This window comes from Pseudorca crassidens, chromosome 21, assembly GCF_039906515.1.
Source record: "Pseudorca crassidens isolate mPseCra1 chromosome 21, mPseCra1.hap1, whole genome shotgun sequence".
NCBI classification, from domain to species: Eukaryota; Metazoa; Chordata; class Mammalia; order Artiodactyla; family Delphinidae; genus Pseudorca; species Pseudorca crassidens.
In genome coordinates, this window is record NC_090316.1 from 15598176 (window position 1) to 15615300 (window position 17125).

The following is a 17125-nucleotide window of genomic DNA, read 5'->3' on the forward strand; positions in this document are numbered from 1 at the left end:
GGCGGACTGCATTATACTCCCTCAGCTAATGCAAGATAGCTACGAACAAAGACAAGGCCGTCCTGCACTCTACCTTATTATATTTAGCCACAAAAGAGAACCGCTATAAATTTTCTTTCTTTCACACTGGTCACGAATTGACACATATGTGTAATAAGTAGAATCTCAACACCTTTCCCATCAGAAGAATGGGAATTAAAAGGTAAAATACTTAAACCTTAAAAATTCAGTTTTACTTTCTTCATCCTCAGTGACAACTATGAAAGCCATGAAAGGAAAAGACTGACAGGACTGAACTTTTCCACATCCACGAAGTATGGGATATACTGGAAACGCAGTACATAGATCAACATAGGCTACACAGGTGACAATATATGTTTTACTAGATCAAGTCAAGAAGTATAATTCTACTGCCTACACCTATCCTCACTCATTAGTAGATTTATACAGAAGTTAAAAGACACTGATCCCATCAGCTTTATAAACTCTTAACTGATAAACTTTTAACTGAGGCTTAGAGATATGGAGAGAAGGATCATGCTAAGAAAAATATTGGACATTATTCTCCAAATGATACATATCTATACTTATAACTCAAAGGTAAAAGGATTATACACACATGTATATGTAGTATATTAGCAGTAAATATTTAGCATGCCTGGTCTTCAGCAGAAATACACGTAGTACAGTAGTACAGTGAAATTGAGAATTTTATATGAAAGAAGGCTAAAAGAAAATTCTAATGATTTTAATAAAGGATTAATTATCTTTGGAAAGATAACTTCAAATACAGAAGTTTCAAGAGGATTTCAGTACTAATAATATATTTATTAAATCTGATAACTTTCAATTAGCATATATCACACTTGGAAGTAAAATTTTCTTTCCTTTCTGTCCAACTTGAAACTAGATTGTTTGCTTTCCTTGATTATTCCCACTCAGACATGTCATCTCCCTGAAATACTGGTCTTTGAGAGGGGGCATGAGAAGATGCAGATATTCTCATTATGAAGGGCAAGGGAGAAGAGAGTAAGAGAATATGGAAATCATGGTGATTAGTTTTTACTTATAGTCTGTCAGGCTTTTGCAAATCTAGAAACTGTCCTCACCAATAATGATTCCATCTATGAGAGCCCCTAGTATGTACATTCTGGCACGTGTGCATCTTTACAGTCAAATAGGGATTCTGACAAGCACAAAAGCATTCATCTTCTTCCTGTGTGATTCATCAGACCTAAAGTGGGCCTTGGTGACTTCCAGGCAGTCAGTCCAACAAATGTCAAGGCACTGGAATACAACCCTCTTCCTCTTTCAGCTGATGATTACAGATTACAGTTACAGGGCTTTGCAAGAATCAGTTGTGACTTTCACTGTGGGGTTTCAGCTAGTCATCTGAACTCTATGAAACCATATACACCAATAGCTCAACCATTTTCTTGAATCTTTCTAAGATGCTGAGGATAAACATAAGCAAGCATAATTTCCATGCCTACAGAGGAACCTCCTGGCTTTCATAGTTTCTAAAATCTACTTAAGGTAGAGTTAAGATTTATTATCTACATCAATAAATATTAACTGAGCAGCCATTACATACCAATTATTGTGCTAGATAATGTGAAGAGACCAAAAAGCTATAAAAAGTATGGTCCTTGGCCAAAAGATAGTTATGCCTGAGAAGGCTAGAAACACTCTGAATAGTAAGATTAAAACTGTGCTAAATTACGCTGTTGGTTAGCTATCTACTTATTGCATGCACGGTATGCATTTAGCAAAGTAGTAAATATCAGTGAAGTTTTCTAGACTTTAGCTTTAGCATGCTCACCCCATAGGATGCTGCATTGTGAAGAGGAATTAAACCACCTTTGTCTTGGGCATTAACATCTGCTCCGTGCTCTAGAAGATATTCAGCTACTTCCAGGTTATTGTAGCCTGCTGTTAGAATGAGAAAAGGCAAATGTCAGCTTAAAAGAAAAAGGAAAATATGTATATAAATGATAAGGACCAGAAAACATTAATACTTTTTGCTTTAAACTACTATCACATAATTAAGTATAAGACATTTACAATAAGAAATTTATATAATTTATAATAAGAAGTAATTTAAAATAACATCAATCAAGCATTTTCTGAGTAGCACTCTTCATGCTCAGCATTTCTTTCGTCTTCTGGTGAGCTGTATTAGGCATCTAAGAAAGCTCGTGAGCCTTGAAGTGCTGGTGATGCGTACCTGCCAAGTGCAGAGGGGTTGAGTTCCTGCCTTGGGTGTCTCGGCAGTTGATATTCTCTGGGGTACAGAGCTTCTGCACTCTTGCCAGGCAGCCCTTCTTGGCAGCATCCAACAAAGCAGCATCTCCTCTCAGTAAGTCCTGAATATCTGTGTCTCCTTCTTTTACCAAATCTAAAGGTGTATTTCCATCTCTGTTCTTTTTAGTCGGATCTGCTCCATGCTACAAAATAACCAAATGGGGTTTGTGTTTTCTGTAGTATCTTTGTTTTGTTTCTTTATTTTTAACTTCACCTTCACTCATCCAAAGAAAGATTATCTATTCTATACACATTGTGAAAAACAGAGGCAATATTTGGTCTTTCTTGCAAAATTCCTACTTAGCAATATACTGGATCAGCTTTCGAACTATCAATACTTCCCAACCAAAGCCCCAAGCCTCAGGATCAACAGTGATGGTGAGTGGGAAAGGTGTCGAGTGTCTTTTACTTTTCGTATCATATACTTTCTCAGACTCCAAGCTGTCTTCAGAAACCACTTTTCCTTTTAATCATGGCCTGGATATTAATGTTGACCAGATTTCAATTATATAGAGATATTCAGTGTTGATGAAGTGAGAAGAGGAAGACACACAGGTGGAAAAAGTACTTAATTCCAAATGGAATCAATAAAAAGAAAGCTTGGTAATTTAAAAATATTTCCAATGTAAGTCTTAGAACCTATCATGAAATTAGGTAGAAATGTATTAACAGTTAATTTGATTTTAAAAGTTTAATCATCTATACCTATGAAATAAGGTCAATAAAAGTCAAGAATCTTTATTACAGGCCTGACACAGACTGCTATAGGCCCAATGGAGAAATCTGGAATAACCAACCTAGACAATGAATTCACATTGTCCTAGAAGTTATTTCTTACTAACCAGTGATAATAAAAATGAGTATCAAATACAGTGTTATTCTCAAAACTCATAAGAACATACTTGATCCCATGAAAGTTGCAGGAGAAGAATTTTATATTTAACCAGGACAAGTTTTTCTCTAGTTTAAAAAAAAAAAAAAAAGAGAAAATGACATAAATACATGTCCAGTCATTTTTCACATCTTTTAATTAATTTCACATCTTTTAATTTAACTTCATATCCTTTAATGTTTAAATAATGCTTAATAATTAGAAATGAGCTTGTTAACAATAATAAAATAGCTAGTAAGAAGAAAAAATCAAACTTGATGGAAAAACTTGGTTCTTCTCGTACAAATGTTTTCTGATATTAATACTGTAAGTATCAGATAAGCAATGCAAACTAATTCAACTCTTTCCAAAACCTACCTTGTTGAACTGTGATGGACTCAACATAATCAAGTCAGTTCAGAAAGGCACTTCAGACATTACTCAAAGCTACGTGAGTATCATGATATCACACTTAAACATCCCCCTAAAATAGAGAATGGAAGCAGTCTCTACAGCACTTACTGTACTGTATTATAGAATAATTTACTCTGATGTAATTTTATGTCCTAACCAAATAATAAATATAATTACTTTATAATTTTAAAAATTACATACTTTTAAAAGGAGCTTGCAGATTTCATATTTTCCTTTAGCTGCTGCTTCATGTAGAGGGGTAAATTTCCATAAGTCTGCCACATTGACAGAAGCCCCATGCCTTACCAAGAGCTCAGCTACTTCATAGTGTCCATATGAACAAGCATTATGAAGAGGCACCAAGCCACTAAACAAAAGAAAATTATTTTAAAGACATACAACAAATCTTTGCATTAAAATGATATGTATAATAAAAATAATTCTCTATGGCATTGATTATATTGAACACTCACTTAAAAAAAAAAATTCTCCTCTGATCTTGAAGACAGCATCATCCATTTCCAAATAAGGATTAACAATTTCAAAAATTTCAAAAATGTCCCTTTCAATATAAGGACTTACTTAGTTTCTTGGTGATGGATATAAATTTCACAGCAATCTTTATTCTTAAAATACGTATAGATATACCCATAAAAAAAGGTTCTATTATAATACTTTTAATTCAGGTTTCATCCTGGCAATATAAAGAGCAACACTACAAAGTGATTTCAGGAATAACTAATTAATAACCTGGTTTTATCATCTCTCAGATTTTCTTCCATTTGGGTCTTCCTAGTGAAAACTGTATGCTTGCTTACTTATAAAATACACAATGCAATCTAACTTATTTACTTAGGCAAGTTCAACCTTTTGTTTTTGGCTTTTTTTTTTTATTGTTAATAATCTGGTAGTGGTTTCTGTGCATAGATTTAAATATTTAGGTGCCAAGCAATGAAAACTCAAAATCCAAGTGATAGAGAAACTTCAGTATTCTGTAAAGAAAACAATGAAATCAACCATAAACTCTAGTCAGATGAGCAAACTATCCTGTGATGACTCTAAGTTCTGATTGGAAGGCAGCTGGCATTCTAAAAGGACAAAGATGTCCCCATAAAAAAGGGTGCATCAAAAGGATAAGTTTAAGTTGCACTTAGTACACAGCAAACACAAGGTATCAAGTTAGTACCTTTTTACTTAGAGAGATCAGGTTTTTCTGTTTTTGTTTTTAATGTTTTGAGACCAAAAATACTGACTGCTAAAATGGGGCAATAGAGGGACTTCCCTGGCGGTCCGGTGGTTGAGACTCTGCACTTCCAATGCAGGGGGTGCAGATTCAATCCCTGGTCGCGGAACTAAGATCCCACGCGGCGTGGCCAAGAATAAAGTGGGGGGCGCTGATGGCAATAGAAACAAATGTTGGTTCCTCTCTAATGCACCATAATACTTTGAAAGAGCTAGTGATAATATTATTAAATATTCATGTCTGATGTATCCCTTTTAAAAGATAAATAAGCCCAAAATGGTTAACTGAGGTCTAAGTTGTGTGGTTTAATTCTACAGCAGTCTGGTATGTAATTACACAGAAAGGTGCTTATTTATATTTTGAGATGATATGAAATTAACTCAGGATATGGAAGCTCATTTCAGTTAAAACTTCCTTCTTGCTTTTCTAAATAGCTTCCACGGCTGCTTTAAACTCTGTCTAGATAAATTAAAACAGTTCAGTAAACTAATAAAAAATAGAGAATATCTGAATGAGTAAAAATAAAATTATGTTTCTATTAATATGACTTTGGGATGGGTGGCTTCTTTTAGGAGGAGATTAAACATTTTTAATAGCAAAAAAAGGGATAAACAATAAATTACAAACTATATAAACACATGTACATAATGCAGTAAAATACTATATATAGGCATTAAAAGGATGAAATGAACTATTAAGTACTGACATGGAAAGACATTCAGCATATACTACTGGCTGAAAAAGGCAAATTGCAAAGCAGACCGTGTGCAGTGACATCATCATTTACATTAAAAATAAGCTCCACCACAACAGCACACACACTGCGACAGGTCCTTCAAAACTCCAGACGGTTACAACAAAATTTTGATGCTGTAATCGCTAGGAGGTGGAGTGAGAGGGACTTTTCACTTTCTATACTATACATTTCCATAATGTTTTAATTTATGCTTTAAACTTAAAAAAAACATGCATTACTTTCTTAATAGGGAAAAAATACCTAAAACTTCAAAAATATAAAGAAAAGAAATTTTAAGTATCAAGAAAATGAATCCCAAACAGTGAAATTCTAATGCATACCCTTTGTCTTTGGCATGGACATCGGCACCATGGTGTAGGAGGTACTCCACGACAGACACACGGTTATAGCCTGCCGCAAAGTGTAGGGGTGTAGAATGCCGGCCCTCTAAATCTCTGCAATTCACATTCTGAGGGCTGCAAAGTTGCTTTTATGGCACACACACACACACACAAACACAAGAAGAACGTTAGTATTTATTCATAGAACTCGCTCTAAAATACTGCAGACATCTTGGATAAATTGTATTTTTCTAATGAATATTTCTTTCCAAAGATTAGATAATACAAGTGATGTTTTAAAATCAGCACGATGTTTGGCTTTACAGTGTCTATGTTTGCAGAGCTATTTAATCTTTTTCAACATTTCCTGGCCAAAATCTTAATCAAAAAGAAAAACCCATAATAAGGCAAGCATTTCCAAGGCAAATGGTGCCTTCCTTCTTCATAGTTATAAGGCTTTCCTCCCCGAGACTGCCTGTAACAGCCTGTATGCTTGTACCAGCACGCTCTTAGCCACTCTTTGCTCAAGTAAGACCAACCCTGGTTGACTGCAGAATTACCCAGAATTCTTGCCTCCTTTGACGTGGCAAGAAGGCGCTGGGAAAATTACATTAATTCTGTCTGGGCCATCCACTTGGCCCTTTGATCCATCTCAGCAAAGCCATGCAGTTAACAATGTTTTACTTGATCTTTGAGGGGATATTTGTCTAAGTCTACACGTCAGATTGATTCTGATCATGTTCTAGTTTCTGGCCTTTTATCTCCTTCAGCTGTATCCTTCAAATCTCTTCTATTTCACCTATTCTCCTTTTGAATATTATCATTTCAGCACAAGCTCAACTGTTTGCTTACAAAGCAGCAGAAGCAAAGTTAGGCCAGAGTGGTTGCATCGCTGATGGTGAAAGATGGACTATAATAAAAATATTTGAGGAACAATTTATAAAGAATTTCCTATTTTTTCAGTGAGAGATTATCTATGTGTGAAAACAATCATCATCTCCATTTTACAGATAAATAAACCAAGGCTCAGAGAAGTTAAGTGACATCCTTTTTCATACAGTGGGTAAGGGGTAGAATAAAAACTCAAACCCCACTTTCTTGATTCTTAATCTTTTGATCTTCTTGCTACATCATTGCTTACCTACTTAATTACCCAAACTCAGGGAAGTGATGAGAAAAGAGGTAATGAAAAGAAGGATTCTTAAGTTAAAAAAGCAGAGAAAAACGGTGACATTTTCTAGGCTACAGGTATGATGGCAAGGGCTTTCATATATAGCTCACTGTAATGAGCTATTATAATATAAAAACTCTAAACCTGGAAGATATCTATGGAGATACTGAGGAGGGGCTGGTAGGGTAAAAACAGGGCTTTTCAGGTGGTACAATTTTTATATGACAGAAGGAAGTCTGGGCATAAGGGAGAGACTAAAATCTCAAGAGCCATTGTCATCTGGCCAGGTTATATCTTTTCATGACAACTGAGTCTGTGGCAAATTTTATATATTTTATTAATATATAAATTATAGAATCAAAAAACAAAATTAAATAGAAATAAATAAATACATAAACTAGAAAGAAAGGCTACAAAAATTGACAATAAACACCTTCTATGGTGTCTTACATGACTGAAGCTGCTTCCTGCTGCTGCTTTTATTCTAGTTCTTTATATTCTAAGTTAGCTTGTTTTTTCTTTTGCAGAGAACAGTGGCAAAATGGGGATGAAGTAGGAAATGAAACCCAATTTATTTTATGTTTTTACTAACAAAAGGCAAGCCAATTCGGCTTATTAAATATTTGCTTTTTACTATTTGGAAGTTCTTTATCCTCTATTCTATTTCAATTTCTTTTTGAATGCCAAGGCAATTTTTATATCCTTCCTACCTGCTTCTCAAATACTTTACTCAGCAAACAGCCTTTTTTTCTAATAACTAATTTCTAATGCTTTCTAAAGCCTCTAAGGAAGGAAAAGTTTACCATGCTTAATTCTCACTTAATTTGTGCTTTGTTTTCTTCTGCCATTTCTACTCTATTCATAAAAATATATTTGGCCTTTATTGTGAATGGATTGTTTAAGAAACCTGGAAGCTGTGGCATGGTTTCTAATACATACAAGATGTAGGAATTAAAACCTACACATTAAAAAAATAATAAACTATTAATTTAATTATAATGGGCACATATAGCAATTCTAGCACTGGGGTTATCATGCTGTGATACAGAAAAGGAGTCCTAATCGCTTTTATATTTTAAGATTTTATTAGGATACATTTCAAATGATAAAAGTATTTTTAAGAAAAAATATATATAATTTCAGATCTAAGAGAAATTTAAAATTTCTCTCTAGTGGCTGTTATGACTGAAATTTACTATTTTCCTTTAAATAACTTAGAAGTTAATGTAAGATGGAAGAGAGGTTGGAAGTAGCCACATAATGCAACAAAAATAAAATTTCTAGGCAACAGAGTTTAGAAAGCATTTACTGTCATTTTCAACCAGTATACATCATCGAGAGTACGAAAATTGGTTTGCTAAAAATCACAAAAACCAAGTTTGCTTAATAAGAAACGACAATAAGAAATGAGCAAGATTAGTTTGTAAAAAATAAGCTGGTAAGATTATCAATACCAAATTTGCAATTAGCCTTTCTTTAAAAAAAGGAATAAAAAATAAAACTACAAGACCAATCCCCAAACAAAAATAAAACTCATACCCCTTTCTGCTATCTTCTCCCACACATGAATGATTATAGAGGGGAAGTGTATGTGTTTTAAAAAGGTGTATTCAATACTAGAATATAATTTTATATTTGAAAAAATTCAATCTATAATCATTGTTTCTACACCACAAGTAAAGGTTGATACAATTTCCTTGGCAAGCAATGACATAGAAAAGAAGATCCATCTTCTGCATATAATTAATTCCAAATGGTTGCAGGATCATAAGGATGCTTTCCTAGAGCAAATGTGAGAACCTCTTGGAAAAGGTCAAGAACATTGTTTCAAACTTTACTGTACTATTACCTGGGCTTGAACTAGCTTGGAAATTTATGAAAGTGGCCAAAATAACATTTTAATTAATAAAAGTAGAAATAAAAAGAGCATTCATATAACCAGAAGTAAACTGACTAGAAAGTGGTTTAATGTACGGCACATACTAGGAAAACCTTCACAGTTAAAGATCTCTCCTGTTTATGGATCTACTCTGCTCATCCCTTTTATTGTTTGGATTTGAGTAGTTTCACTTACAAGCCTAAAATGAATTGGTAAGCAAAGGTTCCACAGAGCTACCCAAGACATTAAAGCACTACCTTACCTTCACAGTTTCCAAGTCTCCGGCTTTAGATGCTTCTAAGAGCCGATAGTCAACATCAGAAGTGCGTATAGGTGTACTTTCTACATGAAAGAAAGGAAAGGGTACTGTTGGTTTTCAAGGAATCACAGAGTAGCTAAGGAGGGAAAATTATTTGGTGAATGGAAAGAGAGAGGTTAAGGTGTCAGAAATTTCTAAGATCTAATTTAAGGTTTTGTGGTGTCTTACTTCAATCTATATCCACCTTATCATAAGCCAAATTCAAACAAATTTTAGGACACACAAATCCTCTCCATCCCAATTACTCTGTCTTTCAAATTTTATGGTCAAAACTTGGCAAAGGGGAATGGAGAATCATAGGACCATGAGATCACGGACATCTTTATGATACATTGGTCTTTCAAAGTGTTGGAGCGAAGCTTTGCAATAGATTCTGTTATGTAAACCGAGGGAAGCCACTCAACTTTCAGTACTTAATGTTTAGCCTTTCTTTTTGGCCTCAATTTCTACACTATGAAACAGAAGTAATACTCCTGAAATCAGTGACCTTAGAAAATATAATCAGTGTACGATAAAGGCCTACTAAATACAGAAATTTGTTTAATTCGCATTTATGGCTTCAGGGAAATGCAATTTAAAATGTCTTAAGAGGTGTGATACAAATGTTAAATAGAATATAATTAAAACAGGCTGTTAAGTCTAGAAGTTATGAGGCTAACAAATGAGTTATTCTGATTAATCCAATACTATAAACAAACCAAAAATTCATTATACATTGGCCCAAATAAAAAGATTTTTAAAGAAAACAATGCTTATCACTCAAAGTATGATCATGGACATTAAGTGTGGCTTTTATAATGCACATGTGTACACACACTCATGTAACACAAAAGAACTTAAGTCCAGAAAACCTGGATTTAGACTGGGCTCTATTGTGATGATGGACAAATCATTTGACTAGCTTAGTTTTCGCACCTATAAAGTGAGCGTTGGTTGGTTTCCCAGAAATTCTCTTCCAGGCTTAAGATTTCAATATCTTGTGGCCAGAGACACCTTCCTTGAGCCCAGTGTCCAAACGGGAAGATCAAGTGATGCTATAATAAGGTTTCAGATTTCAGAAGAAATACTTCAGCTCTTTCTAAAGTACTTTATTCAGGGAAGTGAGTTTTACAGAGTAAGATAGGGCATTTAATAAAGATTTTTGGAAAGGTCTCTGTATAGTTAGGTCATAATATCTATGAATTTCATTTCTGGATAGTGAATGGATGCTATAAAATATTCATAATAAGAGGGTATGCTGCGTCTGATGAAGAAAAGAACTACTGCATCATACGTAGGGAAAGCAGCAGGCTTCTGATTCCTTGCCTGTAGTCTACTCCATTTTACTCTTTCAGTTTGTTAGGTCATTCTACAGCAGACATAATCCATGGAAAAAATTAAAAGAATGAGAAAGAAGAGTCAATTATATTAAATTTCTTTTGTAACTTCTTATTCATTTTTCAGTAGGCAGACCGTGTTATTTCCTCTGATTTGGGGGCTTTGGAAACTAGTATCTATTTTTGTAACAGTTTTATGTTTGATCGCCCTCAATAAAGGAGATACTTAAAGTATATAACACTGTACTAGGTAGGCACTGTAACACTCAGTAAGATTTTATAATTATATTTAAACCAGGAAAGACAAGATAATATCATAATAGTACAATGAAGTTAAGAATTACAGAAAGCAGAATATAACACATGTAAGAACAATTAATTATAAGATCATTACCATATGAACGATTTGTAATTTTCCCTATTTGATAGATTTCGGAGCAACCGTAATTCCACACTGTTTATAGGAGTTTTAAGTAACCTTTGATCATAACACCCATAAGTCAGGTTTCCAACTTAACACTAAAAAAATTAAAGAAAATGGTTGCCTCTCTTCATGACACCTACCTCAACCCCACCAAAATAGGCGGATGGGCAGAGCCACAGGCTAAACTGCAAGCAAGGAAAGGCAGGAAAAATATTCAGGCAAAGAAAATACTCCAAAGAGCCACTTAAAACAATGGGCACAAAGTTTGTCTGTGGAAAGAGTTTATCAGTGGACAGACATGGAAGAGGAAGAATAGAATGCAATGTCTATCTATTTGAACTTACCACTCAGAATCTGCTGCACTGCTTCGTTCCCCATCTGTGCTGCTGTAAAGCCTTGTAAAGAGATGATGGAGGGATCAGAGCCGTAACTCAGTAGCAGGCGGCAGGTCTGCAGGTGACCGGCAAGGGCAGCTCTATGCAAAGCAGTCTGACCAAGGGTGTCCAGTGCATTCATCTGAAAAATCATTGGGTGGGCACATGAGATCGAGCAGCTATTTTTGTTCCCTTTTACACCCTAGCGAATAAATTATGAGAAAAATCAACTGTCAAAGCTTTTTGAAAAATACCACAGACTATTCATTATTAATTCTCGCTTACTGATTCTAAGAAATACCATCTTCTTAGTTGTCTTTCTCTGACCACCTTATTGAAAATTCTAACATACCCATCCTTTCCCTGAACGACTGTCTTCCTGTCCGTCCTCCACTCCCTGCCACTCTCCTCACAACTAGGGGTCTCTGTAAGGTCCCTGAGGGCTGGGACTCTTGCCCGATGTTCACTGCCTGCCACGTCGAAGATGCACAGTAAATACTTTTGGATGAATGAGTTCTACCAAACTTGTTCCCGGAATATAAAGACAACAGAGTAAGTAAGCAAAGATAGTCAAAGTAATTAATTACATTTCTTTTCTAATTTTAGTAAATGATTTTGATAGAATGCCCTAATTGAATTACACATTTAACCAAAAACCTGATTTGAAGATTCAAAGGTTCCATTTTTAAAACTTTGAAGAATTATAAAGGAAGAATAATTTTAAGACTGTTAAGACAATGTTAAACTTTGGAATCATGTTTATAATTTGATCAAAACTACCTAGTCCTAACCTGTTTTCTAGGATACCCCAGTAAAGACTCTATTCCACTCAGACCAAAGTCCATGTTCATTGTACATGTTGCTTCTTTCAGAGAAGCCCTTTGCTCTGCCTTTCTGGATTATGAGATCCAGTGCAAGTCTCACCTTTTCTAAGAAATCTTCCTTGATTACTTGAAGCCTTGCTGATTACTTCCTTTCTGAACACCTATGTCAATTCAGCACTATTTTATAAATTAGAACACAGGGATAGTGTTTGTTTACCAAGTAAAACTAAGGTTACTGAAATATGGAAAGTATTGTATAGGTTTTCTGGGTCCTTTAGAAAGCTCCCGTTAATGGTACATAGTAAATTCTCAAATATATGCTGGTTGGTTATTCAAAACACTTGGGTACCCCCACCAAACACAAGATTAAGAAAAGAAAGGATTTAAGACAGTCTCCCTGTCTCCAGTTTTTCATTGTTGTAAGGCTGTGACACTTCAGGCAAGGGTTTGAATAATTTCTTTTTTTTTTAAATTTTATTTATTTTTTTATACAGCAGGTTCTTATTAGTCATCAATTTTATACACATCAGTGTATACATGTCAATCACAATCGCCCAATTCATCACACCTCTCACCCCCCGCAGCTTTCCCGCCTTGGTGTCCATACATTTGTTCTCTACATCTGTCTCAACTTCTGTCCTGCAAACCGGTTCATCTGTACCATTTTTCTAGGTTCCACATACATGCGTTAATATGCGATATTTGTTTTTCTTTCTGACTTACTTCACTTTGTATGACAGTCTCTAGATGCATCCACGTCTCAACAAATGACACAATTTTGTTCCTTTTTATGGCTGAGTAATATTCCATTGTATATATGTACCACATCTTCTTTATCTATTCATCTGTCGATGGGCATTTAGGTTGATTCCATGACCTGGCTATTGTAAACAGTGCTGCAACGAACACTGGGGTGCATGTGTCTTTTTGAATTATGGTTTTCTCTGGGTATATGCCCAGTAGTGGGATTGCTAGATCATATGGTAATTCTATTTTTAGTTTTTTAAGGAACCTCCATACTGTTCTCCATAGTGGCTGTATCAATTTACATTCCCACCAACAGTGCAAGAGGGTTCCCTTTTCTCCACACCCTCTCCAGCATTTGTTGTTTGTAGATTTTCTGATGATGCCCGTTCTAACTGGTGTGAGGTGATACTCGTAGTTTTGATTTGCATTTCTCTAATAATTAGTGATATTGAGCAGCTTTTCATGTGCTTCATGGCCATCTGTATGTCTCCTTTGGAGAAATGTCTATTTAGGTCTTCTGCCCATTTTTGGATTGGGTTGTTTGTTTTTTTAATATTGAGCTGCATGAGCTGTTTATAAATTTTGGATATTAATCCTTTGTCTGTTGATTCGTTTGCAAATATTTTCTCCCATTCTGAGGGTTGTCTTTTCGTCTTGTTTATGGTCTCCTTTGCAGTGCAAAAGCTTTCAAGTTTCATTAGGTCACATTTGTTTATTTTTGTTTTTATTTCCATTACTCTAGGAGGTGGATCAAAAAAGATCTTGCTGTGATTTATGTCAAAGAGCGTTCTTCCTATGTTTTCCTCTGAGAGTTTTATAGTGTCCAGTCTAACATTTAGGTCTCTAACCCATTTTGAGTTTATTTTTGTGTATGGTGTTAGGGAGTGTTCCAATTTCATTCTTTTACATGTAGCTGTCCAGTTTTCCCAGCACCACTTATTGAAGAGACTGCCTTTTCTCCATTGCATATCCTTGCCTCCTTTGTCATAGATTAGTTGACCATAGGTGTGTGGGTTTATCTCTGGGCTTTCTATCTTGTTCCATTGACCTACTTTTCTGTTTTTGTGCCAGTACCATATTGTCTTGATTACTGTAACACTGTAGTATAGTCTGAAGTCAGGGAGTCTGATTCCTCCAGCTCCGTTGTTTTCCCTCAAGACTGCTTTGGCTATTTGGGGTCTTTTGTGTCTCCATACAAATTTTAAGATTTTTTGTTCTAGTTCCGTAAAAAATGCCATTGGTAATTTGATAGGGATTGCATTGAATCTGTAGATTGCTTTGGGTAGTATAGTCATTTTCACAATATTGATTCTTCCAATCCAAGAACATGGTATATCTCTCCATCTGTTGGTATCATGTTTAACTTCTTTCAGCAGTGTCTTATAGTTTTCTGCATACACGTCTTTTGTCTCCCTAGGTAAGTTTATTCCTAGGTATTTTATTCTTTTTGTTGCAATGGTAAATGGGAGTGTTTCCTTAATTTCTCTTTCAGATTTTTCACCATTAGTGTATAGGAATGCAAGAGATTTCTGTGCATTAATTTTGTATCCTGCAACTTTACCAAATTCATTGAATAGCTCTAGTAGTTTTCTGGTGGCATCTTTAGGATTCTCTCTGTATAGTATCATGTCATCTGCAAACAGTGACAGATTTACTTCTTCTTTTCCAATATATATTCCTTTTACTTCTTTTTCTTGATTTTCTTCTCTGATGGCTAGGGCTTCCAAAACTATGTTGAATAATATTGGTGAGAGTGGACATCCTTGTCTTGTTCCTGATCTTAGAGGAAATGCTTTCAGTTTTTCACAACTGAGAATGATGTTTGCTGTGGGTCTGTCATATATGGCCTTTATTATGTTGCGGTAGGTTCCCTCTATGGCCACTTTCTGGAGAGTTTTTATCATAAATGGGTGTTGAATTGCGTCAAAAGCTTTTTCTGCATCTATTGAGATGATCATATGGTTTTTATTCTTCAGTTTATTAATATGGTGTATCACATTGATTGATTTGCATATACTGAAGAATCTTTGCATCTCTGGGATAAATCCCACTTGATCATGGTGTATGATCCTTTTAATGTGTTGTTGGATTCTGTTTGCTAGTATTTTGTTGAGGATTTTTGCATCTATATTCATGAGTGATATTTGTCTGTAATTTTCTTTTTTTGTAGTATCTTTGTCTGGTTTTGGTATTAGGGTAATGGTGGCCTCACAGAATGAGTTTGGGAGTGTTCCTTCTAAGAGGCTTGTGCAGGTTTCCTGATGGGAGGGACTGGTGCTGGGTAGAGCTGGCTGTTGCTCTGGTGGGCAGAGCTCAGTAAAACTTTAATCTGCTTGACTGCTGATGGGTGGGGCTGGCTTTCCCTCCCTGTTGGTTTTTGGCCTGAGGGAACCCAACACTGGAGCCTACCTGGGCTCTTTGGTGGGGCTAATGGTGGATTCTGGGAGAGCTCCTGTCAAGGAGTACTTCTCAGAACTTCTGCTGCCAGTGTCCTTGTCCCCACGGTGAGCCACAGCCACCCCCTACCTCTGTGGGAGACCCTCCAACAGCAGGTAGGTCTGGTTCAGTTTCCCCTGGGGTCACTGCTCCTTCCCCTGGGTCCCGATGCCCACACTACTTTGTGTGTGCCCTCCAAGAGTGGAGTCTCTGTTTCCCTCAGCCCTGTTGAAGTCCTGCAATCAAATCCCACTAGCCTTCAAAGTCTGATTCTCTAGGAATTCCTCCTCCTCTTGCCAGACCCCCAGGTTGGGAAGCCGGACATAGGGCTCAGAACCTTCACTCCAGTGGGTGGACTTCTGTGGTATAAGTGTTCTCCAGTCTGTGAGTCACCCACCCAGCAGTTACGGGATTTGATTTTACTGTGATTGTGCCCCTCCTACAGTCTCATTGTGGCTTCTCCTTTCTCTTTGTATTTGGGGTATCCTTTTTGGTGAGTTCCAGCATCTTCCTGTCAATGACTGTTCAGCAGCTAGTTGTGATTCTGGTGTTCTCACAAGAGAGAGCCAATAAATTCTTAATGGTGTGCACAAGATTCACCATGAAATGCTGACAAATTTAATTATATCACATTTGCCAGCAGAAAAATGACTGTTTATACATAAACAACATAAAAGCACAGCCATTAGCGTGTACTAATGGAAAACACAAGTGGTCAAACTAAACTTCTTGAATTTTTCTGTGAATATTTCTGTTATGTCCTCATCACAGGAGAAAAACTTTAAGAACATTCTAATCATTAACATTTTTCTGGAAATTGGATAAGACACCCACTAAATTATTCAATTATAGTGATGGAAATCCATAATCCAGCTCATTAAATCATGGGAACATGGTTTCAGAACTACTACTCTGAAATACAGATCTTACCAAGTTATTCCTCACCCCAAACTCAGTGACTCTTCAGTGCCTTCACATAAACTTGAATCCCTCAGCGTGTCATTGAAGACCATCTGTCATTTACTTTTACACCACCTCTCCTACCTCTCTTCCCACTATATTTTTTCTTCATAATCTGATAGGCCTGCTATGCTCCAGCTTTATTAGATTACCCTGGAGCCCCATTTTCTGAAGGTGTTAGTTTCTAAAGTCATCGTGAAAGGTAAAATTTGCCTTTGGTCAAGATTATCCTTAAAGATACCTCAGCAATGCAATGGTAGAGACAGATGTAAAGTTTCTCAGTAAATCCAACACCAGCCAGTTTCACTTCCAGTGTCTAAGCAGATCAACTGAACACCAGATAAAGTACAGACAGTATTTTTAAACATTAACAACACACTATGTTTAAGAAGCGGTTCTCTCTATTAATATGCATGGTGGAACAGAGCGCAATATAGAACACTGCAGATTCACTTCTTCCACCTCTTACTCATTCTGGGACAGGCACTCATGGAGTGAAATACTGAGCATAAATCACTACTCACTAATATAAGGAAGGGATGCAACTACCATTTACTAAGCACTTGCTAATATTAGATGCTACATGTAAACTGTAAGCTATTTAAAAGCAGAGACTATGACTTAACCTTAAATGTAACTCTTCCCTCTACCCTAAAGTACAGGAGAGACCAGTGTAACACAAAATTCTTTGCTTTAGTAAATGTATATATTTTTCTTTATGAAATAATTCTTCCCTCAAATTCTAAATAGTTTCATAGCAACAAAA

General features: G+C 35.9%; 1 protein-coding gene across 1 annotated transcript in view; it reads right to left on the bottom strand.

The window, feature by feature from the left end:
• The window catches only part of TNKS (tankyrase), a 176426-nt gene that overhangs the window by 32732 nt on the left and 126569 nt on the right, over window positions 1-17125 (bottom strand). The window contains exons 12-17 of the mRNA XM_067721868.1: window positions 11363-11534; window positions 9222-9301; window positions 5910-6055; window positions 3791-3956; window positions 2228-2447; window positions 1823-1932 (exon numbers count right to left, since the gene is read on the bottom strand). Coding sequence (XP_067577969.1) covers window positions 1823-1932; window positions 2228-2447; window positions 3791-3956; window positions 5910-6055; window positions 9222-9301; window positions 11363-11534 — 894 coding nt within the window. The remainder of the gene's footprint in view (window positions 1-1822; window positions 1933-2227; window positions 2448-3790; window positions 3957-5909; window positions 6056-9221; window positions 9302-11362; window positions 11535-17125) is intronic.